This window comes from Colletotrichum lupini, chromosome 2, assembly GCF_023278565.1.
Source record: "Colletotrichum lupini chromosome 2, complete sequence".
NCBI classification, from domain to species: domain Eukaryota; kingdom Fungi; phylum Ascomycota; class Sordariomycetes; order Glomerellales; family Glomerellaceae; genus Colletotrichum; species Colletotrichum lupini.
In genome coordinates, this window is record NC_064675.1 from 4,135,974 (window position 1) to 4,152,161 (window position 16,188).

Here is a 16,188-nt window from a genome sequence, read left to right on the forward strand (position 1 = left end):
GCAGTAGTCGCAGAGGCGATTGATACGAATCAAATGCTACCATGTCTGATAACCCATGCAACCCCGAATACCGCAAGAAAGTGACCAGGAAGTTCCATCTACATCTTTCGGTGGCTCTTCTTGCCCAAGTGTTGCTACTTTGGATTGAGAACCGAATGACTTGGTTGAAGACAGCGTTGGGGCAAGCGATGTTTGGAATTCCGGCTGAGTATAAGAAGTTGTTTTGAACACTTTAGATAAAGGGAGTCTCATTGTTCCACGAAAGCTGAATGGTTGTGAAAATGCCCCTGGTCGAGAATATCGTCTATTATGGGTTGCTGATACTCAAACCCAATGACCAAGGTACAGGATCTTCCAGCTTGGGATCAATACTTCTTATGCCCTGATCTCGTGGATGTTTGATTCGGTAACTCGTTATCTTGAGCATGCTGACGTCTATCATTCCGACGGAAGCCCAGAACAAGCGGATTGAACAACACTGATGGAAACGTTCGTGGGCCCAGTATCTCGCAAGCCACAGTGGCGGAATGGACGAGATAGACGGCACTTCAGCTCCTAGTCAGACTATATCTTATGCCTCTCAAAGTAAGGTGTAAACTTCTCTCGCTAGTTCACTTCTGTCAGCATCGTGTCAGGCTAGACGGAGCCATCATGCTGATCCCTATACATTTATTGCGGTCTGATGCTGCAACCAACAGAACCCTCGGGGATCCTTTTCGGGCGTTATCATACTCTTACTCAGACCCCGGGATACAAAACCTACATATTGGAGATGAGGACAAAGTTCTTTCCGCTGTCTCGGCGCCGAATGAGTAGGCTTGTCTTAACAAGTATGTCATGACGCCAACTTACGTGCATTCGTGAAAACCACGTAGCGGTTGATTCATCCAGCATAATACGAGTGTCTGTATTTGTATTACAATGAAGATGTAGCCTTTGGGCAATAGTTCTGTAATAGCATCAATATTTTACAATTAGCGGTCAGGGGACGTCTTTCAGGCTATCTCCCATGTTGAACCTGAATGCGAAACTTACCAAAGAGATTTCAATAAGACAATCCCTTTAAAACTCACAGACAGACTGATGCTACTGGAGCGTCGCCCTTTTCGTCGCCGGCTTCTCTAATGCACCGCCACCGCCGGAAGACGTAAGGACAAGGAGTTATGTATAAACATGTATTTGACGAACGTTTCTTTCAGGACGGAGAACTGGCACCGTAGGCAATCAAGGCGATCGCCTAGAATATACACATAACTAGAGCTTGGCAGCGTGAGCCGGGTTTTGACAGGAGCGTACCACTGCCCCCTTGATACGTTATGCCAGGGATGATGTTCCCCTAGTGAGAGATCATAGAGGTGGTCCATTGTGCTGCGGCTCCTGGTTGATGGATGAGCTTAGAGCGACACGAGAATCAGTGACTTAGCCAGGAAGTTAATTGCTGGGGCGGCCGTAGTCTCACCCTCAGGGGCTTCTAAAAGCTTCCCGCTGCTCATCCGAGTTTCTAGTTTGAAAGTCTAAGGTTGTGCTACGTCTATATACCGTCATCCGACTTGGTCTAAAGATAAATGCTGATATCCGACATTAACTTGCTCAGTAAGTTGAAGAAGCAGAGAGGCTTCGTCACAAGAAAGGGGCCGGTGACGTTGAATATTGGAAAAGGGAGGCTAGGGAATATTGCATCACAGGTGCTGGTTGGAAAGTCCACAGTGAACTGTTACATAACAGACACCCCAGATTGGCCATGTATAGGTAGGGACATGTTCAAGGGCTGCGCGGTAGTCTGCTCAAGTAGCATAACCACGGCACTTCACCAAGGACAGAAACATCGCTAGTACATTGTTTACAGAGAGCTCCCTCTCAAACTATTTTGATACTGTCCTGTTTGGTCGGCCGTCCAAGTATGCCAAAAGTGTAAAGGATTAGATCAGAGCCGGACCACCAACGCCACCAAGTATATATCTTGATAGTCGTCTAATTCGAATGGATACAAACATGATCGAACATGAAAGATGGAAACGGAATATGAATTGGTCCTAACTGAAAAGAGAACATCAACATCGCTTTCGGGTATCAAGTAGAATCTCAGGTAGGCACGTAAAGCAACTGCGAGCTCCTGCCGCTTTCCCGCTTTCCCGCTTTCCCGCAACCCCAAGACACCCAGCAAGACAAAGTAACAAGTCATATCAAATAGAAGCAGCGCAGACTCTCATTCCCATGCCAGATGAGTTCCAGTACTCCTGCGTCTTCCAAAGAGGAACAACGGCACAAAGCGAACCAGCCAAGTGACGCCCCAAGTACCAAGTGGAATGAACCTTCTTGTTGTTTGCAATCGACAGACAATGGCCGCCTAAGAGTACAGAGGACGTTCTCCCGATTGTGTAGATGACATGGGCGACTCGAGTTTCAGAATGCGGCGCAGGTTGTCCTCCATGGCGCGGAGATCGGCAGATTGGTCGCCCTGAGGGGCCGGGTTATTTCCCATGAAGCCGTTATGGACGTACTGAGCTGGCGGAGCCGAAGCTGGTGGCTGGGCAGCCGAAGCCAGACCTTTGCCCCCAAAGAGATACTTCTTCAGAGCTTCAGAGCGATCCTCGGCAGGCGAGACCTGCGTAGGTCTCGTGCCATTCGGAGACTGGTTGGGAGCGGCACGGGCAGCGCGGATGCGCTCTTGGTATGGGGTGGAGAATGCAGGGCCAAGAGGCTTTCCCGAAAAGCCGTCAAGCTCCTGGGCCGAGATTCCACTAGATGATCTCTGGAGAGGCATACGGTGCCCAGGGTGAGTGTTGTAAGGTTTTGCAACGAAAGGGCCATGGTTGGCATCCCTGGGCGAAGGGGCAGCGGTTGACTCAGAACCATCTGTTTGAACGGACGAGTTCAACGAACTCGATCGCCGCGCCTGTTCCTTTTCAGCTCTATCGGCTCTGAAAATGGCGTCAAGAGGCGACTCGTGAGCCCTAGGTGCGGTCGCAGGATGCTGAGGTGTCGGGCGTTGTCGTTCGGTTGCCGGTGGGGACGGCTGCTGTTGGGCTTCCGGCCTGGGTCCTGGAGATTCGGGAATGGACTTTGAATAGAAGCTGGGCATAGGTAAGGCTGATGGAGCAGGCGAAGCATGGAAAGTCGCGCCAGCGAAAGCGGCCGCTGCCGACTTGTTCACCGGGATGCTCTGAGGGGTCGAGCGGCGGTTTTGGCGGGTGACGTCAGGCGAAGCTACGGTATTGGGGTTCCTAGCCCGAGGTTTGTTTCGCGAGCGCTGTTTGGAGCCAGGCTGGTTGCCGTTGCCGGACTGCGGCTCAGGCGAGCCAGAATATGACTTCTGGGGGGTATGAGGATGACCGGCTTGATCGAAGGCCAAGGTTGAGACATTGGCGACGTCGGTCTCTGATGCGTACATCTTCTGTCCAGCAGCCTTGCCGCCACCGCCACGATTTTGTCGGCGACGAGTGGGCGTTGGCTTTGCTTGATTTGTTGTTTCTTGCATTCTGAGTCGTAGGAATGGGATAGTAAGTTGTGTCGCAGCGACCGCAGGATAGAAACTGGCGGCAGTCAGGGTCGACAAAGGGGAAGAAGTCCTAGACAATGGTCGCTGGAAGGTAAAGAATGCCTTAATTGAGAAGGTAAGGATATGATGGTGGCGAAAGGAAGGTATCTGTCGGTCGCGAGGCTTGGATACGCTGGCTGTAGCAAGATTAGATATGGTGGGTTTTCCTTCTTCCGATGGTACTGTTTTTGCTACGTTCAAGCGCCAGGAGGATGGTCTGTTTGAGGAAGCGGATTGGGAGAGAGTAAAAGCGAAAAGTAGAAGCCAGAGTCTGATGCAGGAAAAGCGCGTGTATATTCTCTGCTCATGTTGCCGTACAAATGAGTGACGGGCTGAAGAGTCGAGTAAGGTGACGATGGCAAGAATCGGGGGAAGAGCAAAGCCACAGCATGCGGCGAAAGAGGGGAGAGGGGCTTAAGTAACCCCGGTGCTAGGAGACCTTGAGCTGAGTGGAGATGTTGGGTGAGTGCGTGTGTGTGCCTTGCCAAACCTGCCCAGATTGGGCGTGTTCGCTGAGGAACCTGCCCGACTTTCCCTCCTCCTGTCTGAGGCCCAGAGGTATCTCGCCATACTAGCAAGGCGCGTTGGGTACCTACCTAAGGTGCCTGTCCTACCTATCCATACGCAAGTAGGTAGCGTAGCGTAGCGCAGCGCGGGCGGTGGCAGGTATGTCATCCCGTCCCCTCGGTGTCACTGCCAATCCCATCCCATCATGGATCCCATCCAAGTACCTTTCCCATTATCCCTCCTTATCTAGTTGCCCCTTACAGGCTACGCGTGGCTCAGTGACCTCCCGTAAGAGAGAGGTGGATCTCCGTGTTGACCCCTTCACGTGCGCTTCCAGCCTTACTCCCCGTCTTCAGCTCCGGACGGCTCGCATTACCTCACCATCCTTGCTTCTATCGTCGAAATTGGCAAAAGGTTGCTGATACGAGTCACGGCCCTGGACTTTTGGGAAGAGCTGCGTCACCCCGATTCCGCAAGAAAGCCCCAAAGTCAGGTAGAAAGCAGAGGAGGGATCCAAGACGTGCTTGATTGGTGTCATGGAGCAACTGCAAGCCACTCAAGTCAGGCCGCTCACGTTGTAAGGTACCTAGATCCAATGCCTGAGTACGATTGCCCAGTCAGAGGCAAATGCTGCAGTTCCTACTTGGTGTGACTGTCACTGAATCCCCGCCGTCTTCCAAATTCGCCTCCCTCACTCCGATTGTGTTAGATGCTCAAAATCGCTGCAGGACTCTCTACTAAAGGGACTCAACCTATTCTACATGCTGCCATGGGAAATGCTTCCAGAAGTTGTCTCAACCTGAGACTTTGTGCTGGCCCATTGCTGGGCCCAGTGCGCACTTTGGTAACGTGAAGACTGTCTTGAGCCGTAGCAAGCTTAGGTAATCTGCTCGCTTTCCCACTGTTTGCTATGGGCTTGCTACTCCCAGGCAGTGCGGGCAGGTCTACAGGGCACATTAGGGTCACAGGTACCTAAGCACCGAAATCCCCCGGCCCTGAGGGGCAGGCAACGACCGCTTTCCCGCACTGTAGGGGAGGTAGGTCATTCTACCTTACGCCTCATGAACCCCGCCAAGGCAGGCGTGGAATCAGGCGCCTTACGGACCGGGGCCACTCCCGTTGGCAGCCTTTCCTGCCCGCCATTCGCATACATCACCAACCTAACCACAGAAATCCGGCCTGCAAACGAGACACGACAAAGGCCGTAATAACCCGTCAAAGCTACTTTTCTTCTCTTAAAATATTGAGGAGTTGGTTTGAGTCATCTTTGTAAGAAAATCACCCGCAACCCGGAAGGCTCGACATAGGCTAGCCTGCCCGCTCGCAACCCTTTGGACCTCATTGATCGGACTTAGCTGACCTACAACGACACAGAAAAGGTACGCTTCTCACGCCTTCTCCGCAAGCCGTCCATACTACCGAACCGCTGCTTCTTCTTCGACATTTAATATATCATCCTGACTTTGACCGGTATCGCTCAGTTGTGCAGAACTCAAACTTACCGCCTCAACCGTAGCCGGAATCGTAGCTCGATTCGATATTCCACAATGGCCGATGTCGATATGACGGATGCGCCCGGCACTGCCGTCGCCAAGAAGGCCGCCGACGGCGAGAGCAGGCCGGTGGACGCGAAGAAGCGCTTCGAAGTCAAGAAGGTGCGTAGATGGAGGAATTGGATAGCTTGACCCAAGCTTACAAGTGCCTCTAGTGGAATGCTGTTGCCTTGTGGGCATGGGACATTGTCGTCGACAACTGCGCTATCTGCAGAAACCACATCATGGACCTCTGTGAGTTGGACGCTGACATGCAAACCCGCTGTTTCGCCCTTACGCATGCTAATAACACACAGGCATCGAGTGTCAGGCAAACCAAGCCTCTGCAACGAGTGAGGAGTGCACTGTGGCCTGGGGTATCTGCAACGTATGTTTTCTGTACTCCATTTGCCTACTCTCGCTAACCTACGTGCAGCATGCATTCCACTTCCATTGTATCTCACGTTGGCTCAAGGCCCGACAAGTCTGCCCGCTGGACAACCGCGACTGGGAGTTCCAGAAGTATGGGCGCTGAGATGGCGCAAGGCAATGGTGCGAGGATCTCGGTCGATGGATACGCAGCATTATGTGTCATGGCTACGCAGAATGAGGATACAATAAGTGATACTCTCCTGACGAGCGAGGACTGCGTCCAGCTGGCGGAAACAGCTAGCCAGAGAGGCCCTCTGGGGTGGGCACAATTACAGATGCAGGAATATACATCACAATGACTTGATGAACAATTGACGTCTTTGGTTCCGGCTATCCCGACTTCCCTATTGTAACCTCGTTTCGTGTCCCGGAGCCGGACGCGGATCCAGGTTCTAGCCACTTGACTGGATGTTGCTTGAAAAAGGGCCAAGGAGGCACGACAAGGAGGAATGTGAGTACGGTTCCGCCTAAGCCAACGTAGACTGCGAGCTTGATGTCTTGCAGAATGTATCCGATGATGAAAGCAAGAACCTACAGGGAAGGGCAAGTCAGCATGGAGTGCTTTCAAGTTTGATATCGAACAATTGTCAGAACTTACTCCAGATGCCGAGAGAAGTAGAGTCGCGAGGAGATCTGCCAGTTTCTGGCCCTCAAAGTCCTGTAGGGAACACATCGTTAGCGTCTGGGAGTTGGAGATGCGTCAAAGAAGCCGAAGGGGAGGCAGGTTTCCACCGGGTGACGTACGATCTGGCCCTCAGCGATATCGCGAACCTGGTCGAGGATTTGATCGGCCATTGTAATTGCGCCCGCGAAACTGTCCAAAAGCGTTGTTCTTTTTGGTTGTTGGCCGGTTGATGATTGGGGGGGGGGGTTGCGCTGGAAGATGGATTGGTGTGGTGAGCAACCTCTTTGCCAAGTCGTTGGTGCAGACTGTCGGGCCGTAGATGTGTATTCGAATATTTGGTTCGGTCTGCGATCTCGAGGTGATCAACAATGGATGATCTGGTATTATGGTGGCAGGAGCAAATGGAACGTCTCTTAGCAAGGCACCTAAGGTAAGGTAAGGTTAGGTAGGTAGGGAACAGGTATGCCGTTTCCGAAGCAAGTGAAGCACGGACCCTAGTCCTCAGGTCTGGTTTGCAAGCTCACTTTCACTCCGTGCAGCCTTCGGCACCATGTTCCTGCTCCAGCAGCTGCTATTGGGTGCAGCCCAACCACAAGGCGAACGATGGGGTACAGGCTAAACAGGCCAGCGGACTGTGTGGGGTCACTGGTATGACACACCCAGACATCCTTGGCCTGGAACCTGAAAAAAAGTCTCTCTCGGCTGGCCTGTGCCGCCACCTACCTTAGCGACTCACTGGCTCCAAGTCGGATTTTCACTCAGAACCGGGAAATCTTCCCTTGCATTTGATCACCTTCTGGCCGTCCCCGTCATCTTTCGGTTCCATTCACCACCAAAAATTTCAAAAAAACCCTCAACACGCTCAGGACAACCGAGAAGACCTGTCGTCCAAACTCCTTTTTTTTCTGTGCAAACCAACCTTTTGTTCATTTGATTGTGCAGCAGTCAGACCAGCTTTCTTCATCAGATTAGTCTGATCTTGTTCTGGTGGTTGATCTAGCGACCTACCAAAACAATCGCATACTGTTTCCGGACGACGAAGACAAAGTCCCACATCCTTGGGTCACCATTCGCACCACCTAAACCGACGACCATTGTTCCTCGATCGTTATCCGATTCCCTCAACACCGCTCGTAACAACAAATAATCACCTCCTCGACCTCACATACTATTGTGTCTTCCGAACTGCTGCGACAAATAATAGAATCGCATTCGACTTTCGAGTTTCCCAGGTCGAAAGACCCACTTGATATTCTACCCGACACTCCAAACCACCAAGTTGGCTTCACTCGCAGCTGACGCTACCTCACCCACCTGTTCACTCCGAGGTCCTGGTTTCTGGGTCTACAGCGGAGTGCACAAGAAACCTCCGTAATCGGGTTTCAAAATCAACAGAAATAACCGGAATACAACATCACATCTCCAGCATTCTTGTGCGTCAACGCTGTCTCCTCAGCGTGTACGCATCTTCTAGGGACTGGCACGACCACAGCCACCCTGGAAGCTCGCTACTCTTTCAGCGCACACCGCGCCGGCCGCGCGGAGTGCGATTCGGTAACGGTCTACTTTGAATACGCATCAGTTATGGGTATCGCCGCCTGATTCAAGAGTTGCGGAGGCCTTCGAAGAGGAACGAGTTTGAGACTTACAACCCATTCCACCAAACGAGCTACCCACACAAGCGGGTCAATATTTTCGTTGGCTGTGAAACCAAGCAATATTGCCAGGTTGCAGCACCAAAGTCAACATGTCTGACCACGAGGAGAATATCTCTGAGGGCGGCTTCAAGACGCCGATCCCTGAGCTCGACGACCACCGCCTTCAGGTTGCCACTAGCCCCCACCCAGAGCGGCCTCGAAGAGGCACTTTCGACACTCTGTATGGAGCGCGCCTTCTTGGGCCCGACTCGGTTTCTGGTGAGCGGTCGCCAAGTATCAGGGTTCGGGATTTCGAAGAGGCAATTGTCGATGATGAGGGAGGTGACATCTCGCCGCATGCGCGACGGGTTCGTCGACCGACTGTTGAGACGGTCACCGACCAGAGATCCATCTCCCCTCCCAACTCGGTCAAAGCCTTCGCTGAAGCGCGCCGTCGCGAGCGTGGCATGTCCTTCTCTGAGTCCAAGGCCGAGAGGAAGGGCAGCGAGGAGAACCTGCATCGCGCAGGCTCAATCAGCAGCCGCCGTAGCCACCGCAGTCGACCTTTCACGGTCGATGACGGCGCCAGCTTAGCCACCAACCAGTCGGCCGAGGAAGACGTCTGTTTCCCTCTACAAGATCCCCGGCGTAAGGACCAGCTGTACATCGACTTCGACTACTTGGAGAATTTCGTCCAGTCTGACCAGGCATCGCGAACGGCTAGTCGCCGCGATTCTCTCCGTGCCTTCCCGGACCTACGACAGACACAGACGTCTGAGGGACAGCCTCAGCTGCAACTCAGCACTGTTGATGGAGATATTGTCAACATGCCCTCTGACACCTCTGATGAGCAGGAGATCTCGGAGAAGGAGCATGCCGCCGAAGATGCTAAGAATAAGCCTGTAGCTACCCAGCAGCCCCTGGACCCCAACCGGTTCAGCTTCTTTTCTTCGGCTTGGGAATCTACGATCCACGCAGCAGAACTTGGGGACTTGGTTCTTCCCGGCGAGGATCTTCGGGGCCTCTTCACGCTCCCCGCCGATGAGTCCGATGGAGTTTGGTGGTTGAATGTCAACAGCCCTACCAAGGAGGAGGTTACCGCCATCTGCAAAGCATTCGGTATCCATCCTTTGACAATTGAGGATATTACGACGCAAGAAGCGCGGGAGAAAATTGAGCTGTTTCCCTCGTACTACTTCGCAAGCTTTCGATCTTTCACCCCAGTACAAGAAGACGACGGCTTGGAGTATGAGCCGTACAACCTCTATGTCGTTGTCTTTCGCGAGGGTACTCTGAGCTTCAGTTTCGAGCCCAATGCCCACACCTCTCACGTGCGCAAGCGGATTGCCCTGCTTAGGGACTACGTTGCGCTGAGCAGCGACTGGATTTGCTATGCTCTGATGTAAGTGGACACAGTCGAAGTCGATTATCAGTGCTAATCTGTTGGGCAGTGACGATATTGTGGATTGCTTTGCTCCAGTCATCCGCGACATTGAGTTAGAGGCTGACGCCATTGAGGACGGCGTCTTCGTCGCCCGCGAGGATGATTCAAACCAGTTTCTGCGGTCCATTGGCCGAGTGCGCAAGAACACCATGGCTCTCATGCGCCTTCTTGGAGGCAAAGCTGATGTCCTGCGAGGCTTTACCAAGCGTTGCAACGAGAACTACAAGGTTACACCCCGTATGGACATTGGACTTTATCTCGGCGATATACAGGATCACGTCGTCACTATGGTCACCAACCTCGGCCACTTCGAAAAGATTCTGTCTCGCTCCCACAGTAACTACTTGGCTCAGCTTTCCATCAACAGCATCTCTCAGGGTACACACACGAACTTAGTACTCAGCAAGATCACGTTCCTCGCGTCGATTCTTGTTCCGCTCAACCTCGTTTGTGGACTGTTCGGCATGAACGTTCCGGTTCCCTTTGCGGACACTTCTCTTGTCCCGTTCTTTGTCATTCTTGGAAGCTTGATTCTCTTCAGCGTTGTGAGCATGACCTTGGCTCGCAAGTACAAGTACATCTGAAGAATACATCGGGGCGCTGTCGTCAACGTTACGACTTGATTTTCCTTCCATGCCGTTATATTAGTAGGGCATGAAGCATAACCGTGATGGCTTGTGCAAGCAACAAAACAAGCAACGGGATTGGACAATGGGGCTTTCATGTCAATTGATCGATTTTAATTTAGTCTTGGTAGATACAAGAGAATACGAATTGGTTCCCAAACTTTGCAATGCATGCCTCACGCAGCTCTAATGCTTGCCGGTTTTACAAATCAGCAAGGCTTACTCAACCTAAGTCACTATTCACGAAGCTGAGGATATGTTTCTTTGCACTGCTCTGTGATCTTGATAAGTACATGGCGTTGTGCGTGCTTGGTTTTCGCGCCCATACTCAGCCAATGGGAGATGCCCAGGTTATAGTGGAGACAAAAAAAAAGCTGGATGCAAGAAGTACGGAAAGGCAAATATTGGAAGACTTTTGACCTCTACCATACTATCGTCACAGCCAACATACGCTCCTCCATCCCGCACTTGCAATCCCTAACGAACAACGTACTATCAAGGATCTGGAAAATCTCACAAAGACACAACGATGGACTCCTCAAGATCAGCGCTCGAGAACTCAGACCTCGACAAGCTTAACGACAAGGACAAGCTTGAGCTCCGCCAATTCCTTGCCAACGAGCAGCAGAGATCTCAAATTCAGTCACGTTAGTATATCCTCATCTTATGGGGCCGTAGAAGAGGGGAGCATGGCAGATTGAAGGTGATGGGAGACTACGGGAGGCATTGGCGTATGTGCGCGGTCTAATCAGATGGCTGCAGACATAGAGGGAGAGAGAGAAAGGACTTAGCAGCTAATTCGAATCATGAATAGAAACCCATGCTCTCACCGAGATCTGCTGGAAGAAGTGCGTCAGTGGCTCGATCCGCGGCTCGAAGCTGGACAAGGGCGAGGAGGGATGCCTGGCCAACTGCGTTGACAGATTCCTTGACGTCAACTTCCTCACGATGAAGCACCTCAACAACATGCGCTCTGGTTAAATGGGTTTGGAGAAAACCGTCGAATCACACACGCTGGAACAACAGGAAACAGGATACGGAACACGTCACAACGGCATACTCGTGGGGGAAACGGTAGACCGAATAGAGAGGGGCGTAGAGAAACTTCGGATGGAAGTTGCTCATGTACAAGCATATGTATCACTATGTACGAGGAAGAATGGCAATCCCATCATGTCAGAACACCGTCTGACAGGTTTACAACAATATCTGGCATACACAACGATCTCACGGTTGCAAAGTTTGCGTCTGGATATACAAGGATGGTCACCGGAAGCGAATTTCGCGTTCATGTGCATTTCTTTGAGACTGAACACGGTCATGGTACTCCAGCCTGAGTACCGGGAGAATCGATTGGTGCCCTCGAGGAGATGCCACTCCTGGGGAATCTGTATCAACAACCTTGAGACGCCCATGCCAATGCCTTTTGCAGTCAATGAACCCGAATTGCTTTTTACTTATTCATTTCCCATTCCCGTTTCAGTCCTTCGCGGAAAATTAACATCCGCTCTAGACGAGAGCCAGCTTGGTGGCGGCGATGTCAAGAGCATCGACATCGGGGGTGAGGCGGGCATAGGCCTTCTTGGAGCCGTCGGGGCGGATCAGGGTGTTGATCTTGACGGTGTCGATGTCGTAAAGTTTCTTGAGGGCCTGCTTGATCTGGGCCTTGTTGGACTTGACGTCGACGATGAAGACGAGGGTGTTGTTCTCCTCAATCTTCTTCATGGCGGACTCGGTGTTGAGGGGGTGGACGATGATCTTGTGCTCGTCGAGGCGGGGCTCGTGGGGGATCGACTTGCGGGGGTACTTGGGAGCGCGCGAGACGACGAGGGTCTTGGGGCGGTGGAACGAGGTGGTGTAGCGGACCTTGTTCTTGTAGTGACCGTGGGCCTAGGGGAAGATGCTGTCAGCTTTCTAATTTGTGGTGGCAGACAGTATCCCGTCCTCCTTCGGCCGCAGGCACTTCGGTTGTCTTGGGAAGCCGCGGGCAGAGGGGTATATTGCTTGTACTTACACCCTTCAGGGCAGCCTTGGCAGCGTTGTTGGCCTGCTTGGAGCCCTTAGGCGCCTTGGAGGCACCGCCTAGAGTAGAGATGTCGCATCAGCAATCGCTCTTTATTTTCAAAAGAACTCGCAAGATCTGCTGTAGCATGATGCTCCGGGAGAGAGGTTTCGGCGTAGAGATTGTTGGTGTATCCCCCGTTCCGTCACCGTTCTGCCCGTTGCCGTCGACGAAACAAGAGATTTTGTCGAGTCGCCATTGTGTGCGTTTTGTGTATATGGTGGTTGGGAATGTTGCGCTCGCAAGTGTGTATTTCTTGCTGCTACCGGGAGTTGATTTCTCAAGTACCTTTCTTCGAGTCCTTGGGGGCCATTGTGACTGATGGGGATGTTGGCTGGTTGGGCGGGTTAGCTGGGTTGTCGTCGGTGTCGAGGTCGAGTGCAAAAAGAAGAGATTCCGAAAGTCAAATGTTTTTTTTCTCTCATCTGTGGGCTTAGGGTTGACTTGGTCTGTGCGCCCCAATTCGTTATCTTATCTTGGCTGGAGGAGACGGGGAAAGTGATGAGGAAAATCATTCCGCCGTTGCTGGCTAGCCTAACCCGACTAGAACCGCGCTCAACCTAGCACTTGCCAAAAGGAAGCAGACTGCTTACATAAGGCTCGACTTACACTCTTCGAGCAGGGAAAAGAAAGAAAAAAAAACCCCCAAGCATCTGCTATGTCGACTTTGATATTGATCTCGTTGAGAATATCCAAAGCTCACTCAACGTACGCGACCCGGAAGCGCAAATCGAAGCCCTCTTGCTCCTCACTTTGATCGCTCTTCTCCGCCCCAAACAAGTGTCAGAAACATGGGAAGGACGAAGCCCGCCAATAAGCTGTTGTCCAGAGGCCGCCCTCCCACTATCAAAAAAGCAAAGTCCATATCTCGCAAAGAGACCAGAACGCTTATCAACACTCATCACACCTTGCAGAAGAAGCGCCAGCAAGCACTGGCTCGGAATGATGAGAGGGAGGCAGCAGCGGTTGCAGCCGAAATTTCTGCCCTCGGCGGGCTCGAGGAATACCAGCGAGCCAGTCTCCAAGGCCAACGAGTAGATCGCGGCGGAGACAGCTCGAGAGTCCTCCTGGACTGGCTGCGATCAGCCGATTTGCAGCCATTGAAGTCCAAGGACACTCGAAGTGAGGGGAAGAGCGAGGGCGGGGCGCATCGCCGATTGCGAATGCTCGAAGTGGGCGCTCTCAGTACTGATAACGCTTGCTCCAAGAGCGGCGTCTTCGAAATGACTCTCATCGACCTCAACAGCCAACGGGCGGGCATCCTTCAGCAGGATTTCATGGAGCGACCGCTACCAATGGACGACTCGGATCGATTTGACATCATCTCACTCAGCTTGGTTGTCAACTACGTTCCTGACCACTCACTACGTGGTGAGATGCTTCTCCGCACGCTTTCATTTCTCCGCCAGCCTGGAGACGATCTATCGGATGCTACTCGCGCCCTGTTTCCCTCACTATTCTTGGTCCTCCCTCGGAGCTGTGTCGATAACTCACGCTATTTCTCTCAGGATCGGTTGGTTGAGATCATGACGGCCTTGGGATACGTCCAACTTGAGGGAAAGGCCACCAACAAGCTGGTGTATTCACTCTGGAAGAGGGCAAATGCTTCAAGCGAACCGTTGCCCTTGTTTGCCAAGCAGGAGCTCAACCCGGGCATGAATCGTAACAACTTCACAATCACACTGAAGGGTTCATGATTACATGCCGCTAGATTGGATCAACTTTTCGGCCCAGGGAGCCGGCGGGCAGATCATCAAGTGGGTTGAAAACGGGACATCACTGTTGCCATTGTGATCAAAGACGGGGCCCAATCACGATTCTGGCTGCCTTTTTGGGGGCAATACTGGACGATCAGACGCCGAGGCGGGCCTTGGGGTGGTGTAAGTTCCAAGCGTTCTCCCCTCACAACGATCGACAGGCGATCGTCCATATTTTCACTTCCGTTTGGACGCCTCGAAGATGTCACGTTTCCAATAAGCCAACAATGACCTATATTGTGGGACGAATGTCATCGGCACGACGAGCCCACGATTAACCCCGCCGTCCGGGCATTTGGCAAGCGCCCGTTGCAAGCGAGGGGCCGGCGCGGCTGCTTTCACCTGCCTTCCACGGGACGGACGAGTCCATGTTCTACATCTGGATCAATCGGCAATTCATGCGAGACAAAACAAGGACTTGGTCGGCTGCCGCGGGCCCTCTGGCGTTTGGATGGGGCGTCAAGGTCTCGAGCTCCAATGGAAACAGCTTCGACCTGCCTGTTTCTCACAAGTTTGGCCATCTCGTTTCCGGTCTTTTATCAGCTGTTGCGGGTAAAGCTAGGTATGAGATCCCACGCGTCTGAAGCCGAGGAATGAGCGATGGGCATCTAGAACAGACTTTGCTTGAAGGGTAAGGGATGGGATGGACGGGACAAGAGATGTGGAATTGGGCAGTCGACGGAGATGGGAAAGCTGAAGATGGTGTTCACCGGATGCAGACTGTATTCGAGGCGTTTCCATGCCGGCATGTCTCCAATAGCGCTACCAAAGTCTAGGAGCAACACTCGTCGTCGGGTACCCCGCAAGCCAAATTAGTCGCGTATCAGTGTTTGGATCCAAGGCCCTTGAGTTCGTTGAAGTCTCTGATCGGCTGCAACGTTGGGCTCAGGTCATCTGGGAGTGGAGCGTTGCCGGGGCGGACGACGGGAATGCTCTGCATTCCGGCCATGATTGCGGCTGTGACTTCGCTGGGGTTGTCACTGAGGAAGAGCCATTCCTCAGGCTTTGTGCCGGCGAAGTTTGACAGGATTGAAGCATAACTGCCGGGCTCAGTCTTGAGGCCGGCGTTGACCGTGTCGAACCAGCCCGAGATGAGGGGCGTCAAGTCCGCCGGCTGAGCATCTGTGTAGCCAAAGAAGAGCTTTTGGGCGGGAACAGAGCCTGAGGAGTAGATGACGAGGCGTAGACCGGCGTCCTTCCAGGACAAAAGACGTTCAGCGACATCCGGAAAGAGAGGCGCCTTGATTTCACCCGACTTGTAGCCCTCTTTCCAGAGGTAACCCTGGAGGGCCTTGAGGTACGATGCCTTGACATCGCGTTTGACAAGGTCGCGGAAGTGCGCCTCGAAGACTGGTCGATCAGACACACAGTCCTCAGGGAACGCATTACGGTAGACTGCGAACTCGGGATTGTCCCATTGCTTGTCTAGGGTAGCCGGAAGGGCATCGACGGCATACGGGTACTGGAAACCGAGACATCAGCACGGCAATGATATCGGCGGGATTGTGCCGCCGTGGGAGTAAGCGCACGGTTGCCCGGCTCGGAATGAAGAATACCACCTCCGTGCCATCGGAGGAGAATTCAAGGAAGTCACCCGGAGGGGGCTGCAAATCACCCGATGGACCAGGGGGTGGGTGGTTGGTAGGAACTTGGGGTGAGACGACATACCAGCACGTCTTTGACGAAGGATATGGGACAAACGGTTCCTTCTGCATATTTAGAAAGTCTCGAATCAGCATACGCAATGTAATCAAGACTTGAATCCGCCAATGCAACAAAATCATCCTGGATACGGTGAGTTCGGCATCTGGTAAGAAAGGTGCTCACCGATATCGAGCAATACGACACTAATAGCGCCGAGGCTGTGGGCCATTGTGTGAGCTGTCTATAGAGAGAAACTTGGTATTGTGCGTTGTCGTGACAAGGTGAGGCAGCAGGAAGAGGAAAAAATTTTAATTCCCGAAGTGACACGTCAAGACAGTGAGACTCTGGGGCGCGACGCGCGAGAAGACTTTTTTTTCCCTTCCC

At 52.6% G+C, this 16,188-nt stretch overlaps 12 protein-coding genes across 12 annotated transcripts; 6 read left to right on the plus strand and 6 right to left on the minus strand.

The window, feature by feature from the left end:
* Positions 1 to 1,924: 1,924 nt before the first annotated feature.
* On the minus strand, positions 1,925 to 2,182 carry CLUP02_03550 (uncharacterized protein; the record flags this gene model as incomplete). The annotated part of the gene is made up of 1 exon (XM_049282570.1): positions 1,925 to 2,182. One exon carries the CDS (start codon positions 2,180 to 2,182, stop codon positions 1,925 to 1,927), a length of 258 nt encoding a protein of 85 aa, XP_049139713.1.
* Positions 2,183 to 2,347: 165 nt separating this feature from the next.
* On the minus strand, positions 2,348 to 3,478 carry CLUP02_03551 (uncharacterized protein; the record flags this gene model as incomplete). Its single annotated transcript, XM_049282571.1, has 1 exon — positions 2,348 to 3,478. The coding sequence occupies one exon, from the start codon at positions 3,476 to 3,478 to the stop codon at positions 2,348 to 2,350; it is 1,131 nt and encodes a 376-aa protein (XP_049139714.1).
* A 728-nt stretch (positions 3,479 to 4,206) lies between these two features.
* On the plus strand, positions 4,207 to 5,561 carry CLUP02_03552 (uncharacterized protein; the record flags this gene model as incomplete). The annotated part of the gene is made up of 6 exons (XM_049282572.1): positions 4,207 to 4,323; positions 4,383 to 4,622; positions 4,682 to 4,747; positions 4,832 to 4,913; positions 4,979 to 5,249; positions 5,420 to 5,561. The coding sequence occupies 6 exons, from the start codon at positions 4,207 to 4,209 to the stop codon at positions 5,559 to 5,561; spliced, it is 918 nt and encodes a 305-aa protein (XP_049139715.1).
* Positions 5,562 to 5,592: 31 nt separating this feature from the next.
* Positions 5,593 to 6,308, plus strand: CLUP02_03553 (E3 ubiquitin-protein ligase RBX1; the record flags this gene model as incomplete). Its single annotated transcript, XM_049282573.1, has 4 exons — positions 5,593 to 5,700; positions 5,754 to 5,832; positions 5,895 to 5,976; positions 6,014 to 6,308. The coding sequence occupies 4 exons, from the start codon at positions 5,593 to 5,595 to the stop codon at positions 6,306 to 6,308; spliced, it is 564 nt and encodes a 187-aa protein (XP_049139716.1).
* A 31-nt stretch (positions 6,309 to 6,339) lies between these two features.
* On the minus strand, positions 6,340 to 6,804 carry CLUP02_03554 (microsomal signal peptidase 12 kDa subunit; the record flags this gene model as incomplete). The annotated part of the gene is made up of 3 exons (XM_049282574.1): positions 6,340 to 6,540; positions 6,608 to 6,667; positions 6,754 to 6,804. 3 exons carry the CDS (start codon positions 6,802 to 6,804, stop codon positions 6,340 to 6,342), a joined length of 312 nt encoding a protein of 103 aa, XP_049139717.1.
* Positions 6,805 to 7,002: 198 nt separating this feature from the next.
* Positions 7,003 to 8,236, plus strand: CLUP02_03555 (uncharacterized protein; the record flags this gene model as incomplete). The annotated part of the gene is made up of 8 exons (XM_049282575.1): positions 7,003 to 7,064; positions 7,133 to 7,242; positions 7,298 to 7,343; positions 7,397 to 7,541; positions 7,635 to 7,767; positions 7,839 to 7,857; positions 7,914 to 8,005; positions 8,061 to 8,236. 8 exons carry the CDS (start codon positions 7,003 to 7,005, stop codon positions 8,234 to 8,236), a joined length of 783 nt encoding a protein of 260 aa, XP_049139718.1.
* A 145-nt stretch (positions 8,237 to 8,381) lies between these two features.
* Positions 8,382 to 10,299, plus strand: CLUP02_03556 (CorA-like Mg2+ transporter; the record flags this gene model as incomplete). Its single annotated transcript, XM_049282576.1, has 2 exons — positions 8,382 to 9,673; positions 9,723 to 10,299. 2 exons carry the CDS (start codon positions 8,382 to 8,384, stop codon positions 10,297 to 10,299), a joined length of 1,869 nt encoding a protein of 622 aa, XP_049139719.1.
* Positions 10,300 to 10,870: 571 nt separating this feature from the next.
* On the plus strand, positions 10,871 to 11,322 carry CLUP02_03557 (Tim10/DDP family zinc finger; the record flags this gene model as incomplete). Its single annotated transcript, XM_049282577.1, has 2 exons — positions 10,871 to 10,988; positions 11,156 to 11,322. 2 exons carry the CDS (start codon positions 10,871 to 10,873, stop codon positions 11,320 to 11,322), a joined length of 285 nt encoding a protein of 94 aa, XP_049139720.1.
* A 24-nt stretch (positions 11,323 to 11,346) lies between these two features.
* On the minus strand, positions 11,347 to 11,756 carry CLUP02_03558 (uncharacterized protein; the record flags this gene model as incomplete). Its single annotated transcript, XM_049282578.1, has 2 exons — positions 11,347 to 11,445; positions 11,535 to 11,756. 2 exons carry the CDS (start codon positions 11,754 to 11,756, stop codon positions 11,347 to 11,349), a joined length of 321 nt encoding a protein of 106 aa, XP_049139721.1.
* A 94-nt stretch (positions 11,757 to 11,850) lies between these two features.
* CLUP02_03559 (ribosomal protein L23) lies at positions 11,851 to 12,716 on the minus strand (the record flags this gene model as incomplete). Its single annotated transcript, XM_049282579.1, has 3 exons — positions 11,851 to 12,231; positions 12,356 to 12,423; positions 12,692 to 12,716. The coding sequence occupies 3 exons, from the start codon at positions 12,714 to 12,716 to the stop codon at positions 11,851 to 11,853; spliced, it is 474 nt and encodes a 157-aa protein (XP_049139722.1).
* Positions 12,717 to 13,194: 478 nt separating this feature from the next.
* On the plus strand, positions 13,195 to 14,100 carry CLUP02_03560 (nucleolus protein; the record flags this gene model as incomplete). The annotated part of the gene is made up of 1 exon (XM_049282580.1): positions 13,195 to 14,100. The coding sequence occupies one exon, from the start codon at positions 13,195 to 13,197 to the stop codon at positions 14,098 to 14,100; it is 906 nt and encodes a 301-aa protein (XP_049139723.1).
* Positions 14,101 to 14,983: 883 nt separating this feature from the next.
* On the minus strand, positions 14,984 to 16,033 carry CLUP02_03561 (enolase-phosphatase E1; the record flags this gene model as incomplete). Its single annotated transcript, XM_049282581.1, has 3 exons — positions 14,984 to 15,622; positions 15,829 to 15,869; positions 15,988 to 16,033. The coding sequence occupies 3 exons, from the start codon at positions 16,031 to 16,033 to the stop codon at positions 14,984 to 14,986; spliced, it is 726 nt and encodes a 241-aa protein (XP_049139724.1).
* Positions 16,034 to 16,188: the final 155 nt, after the last annotated feature.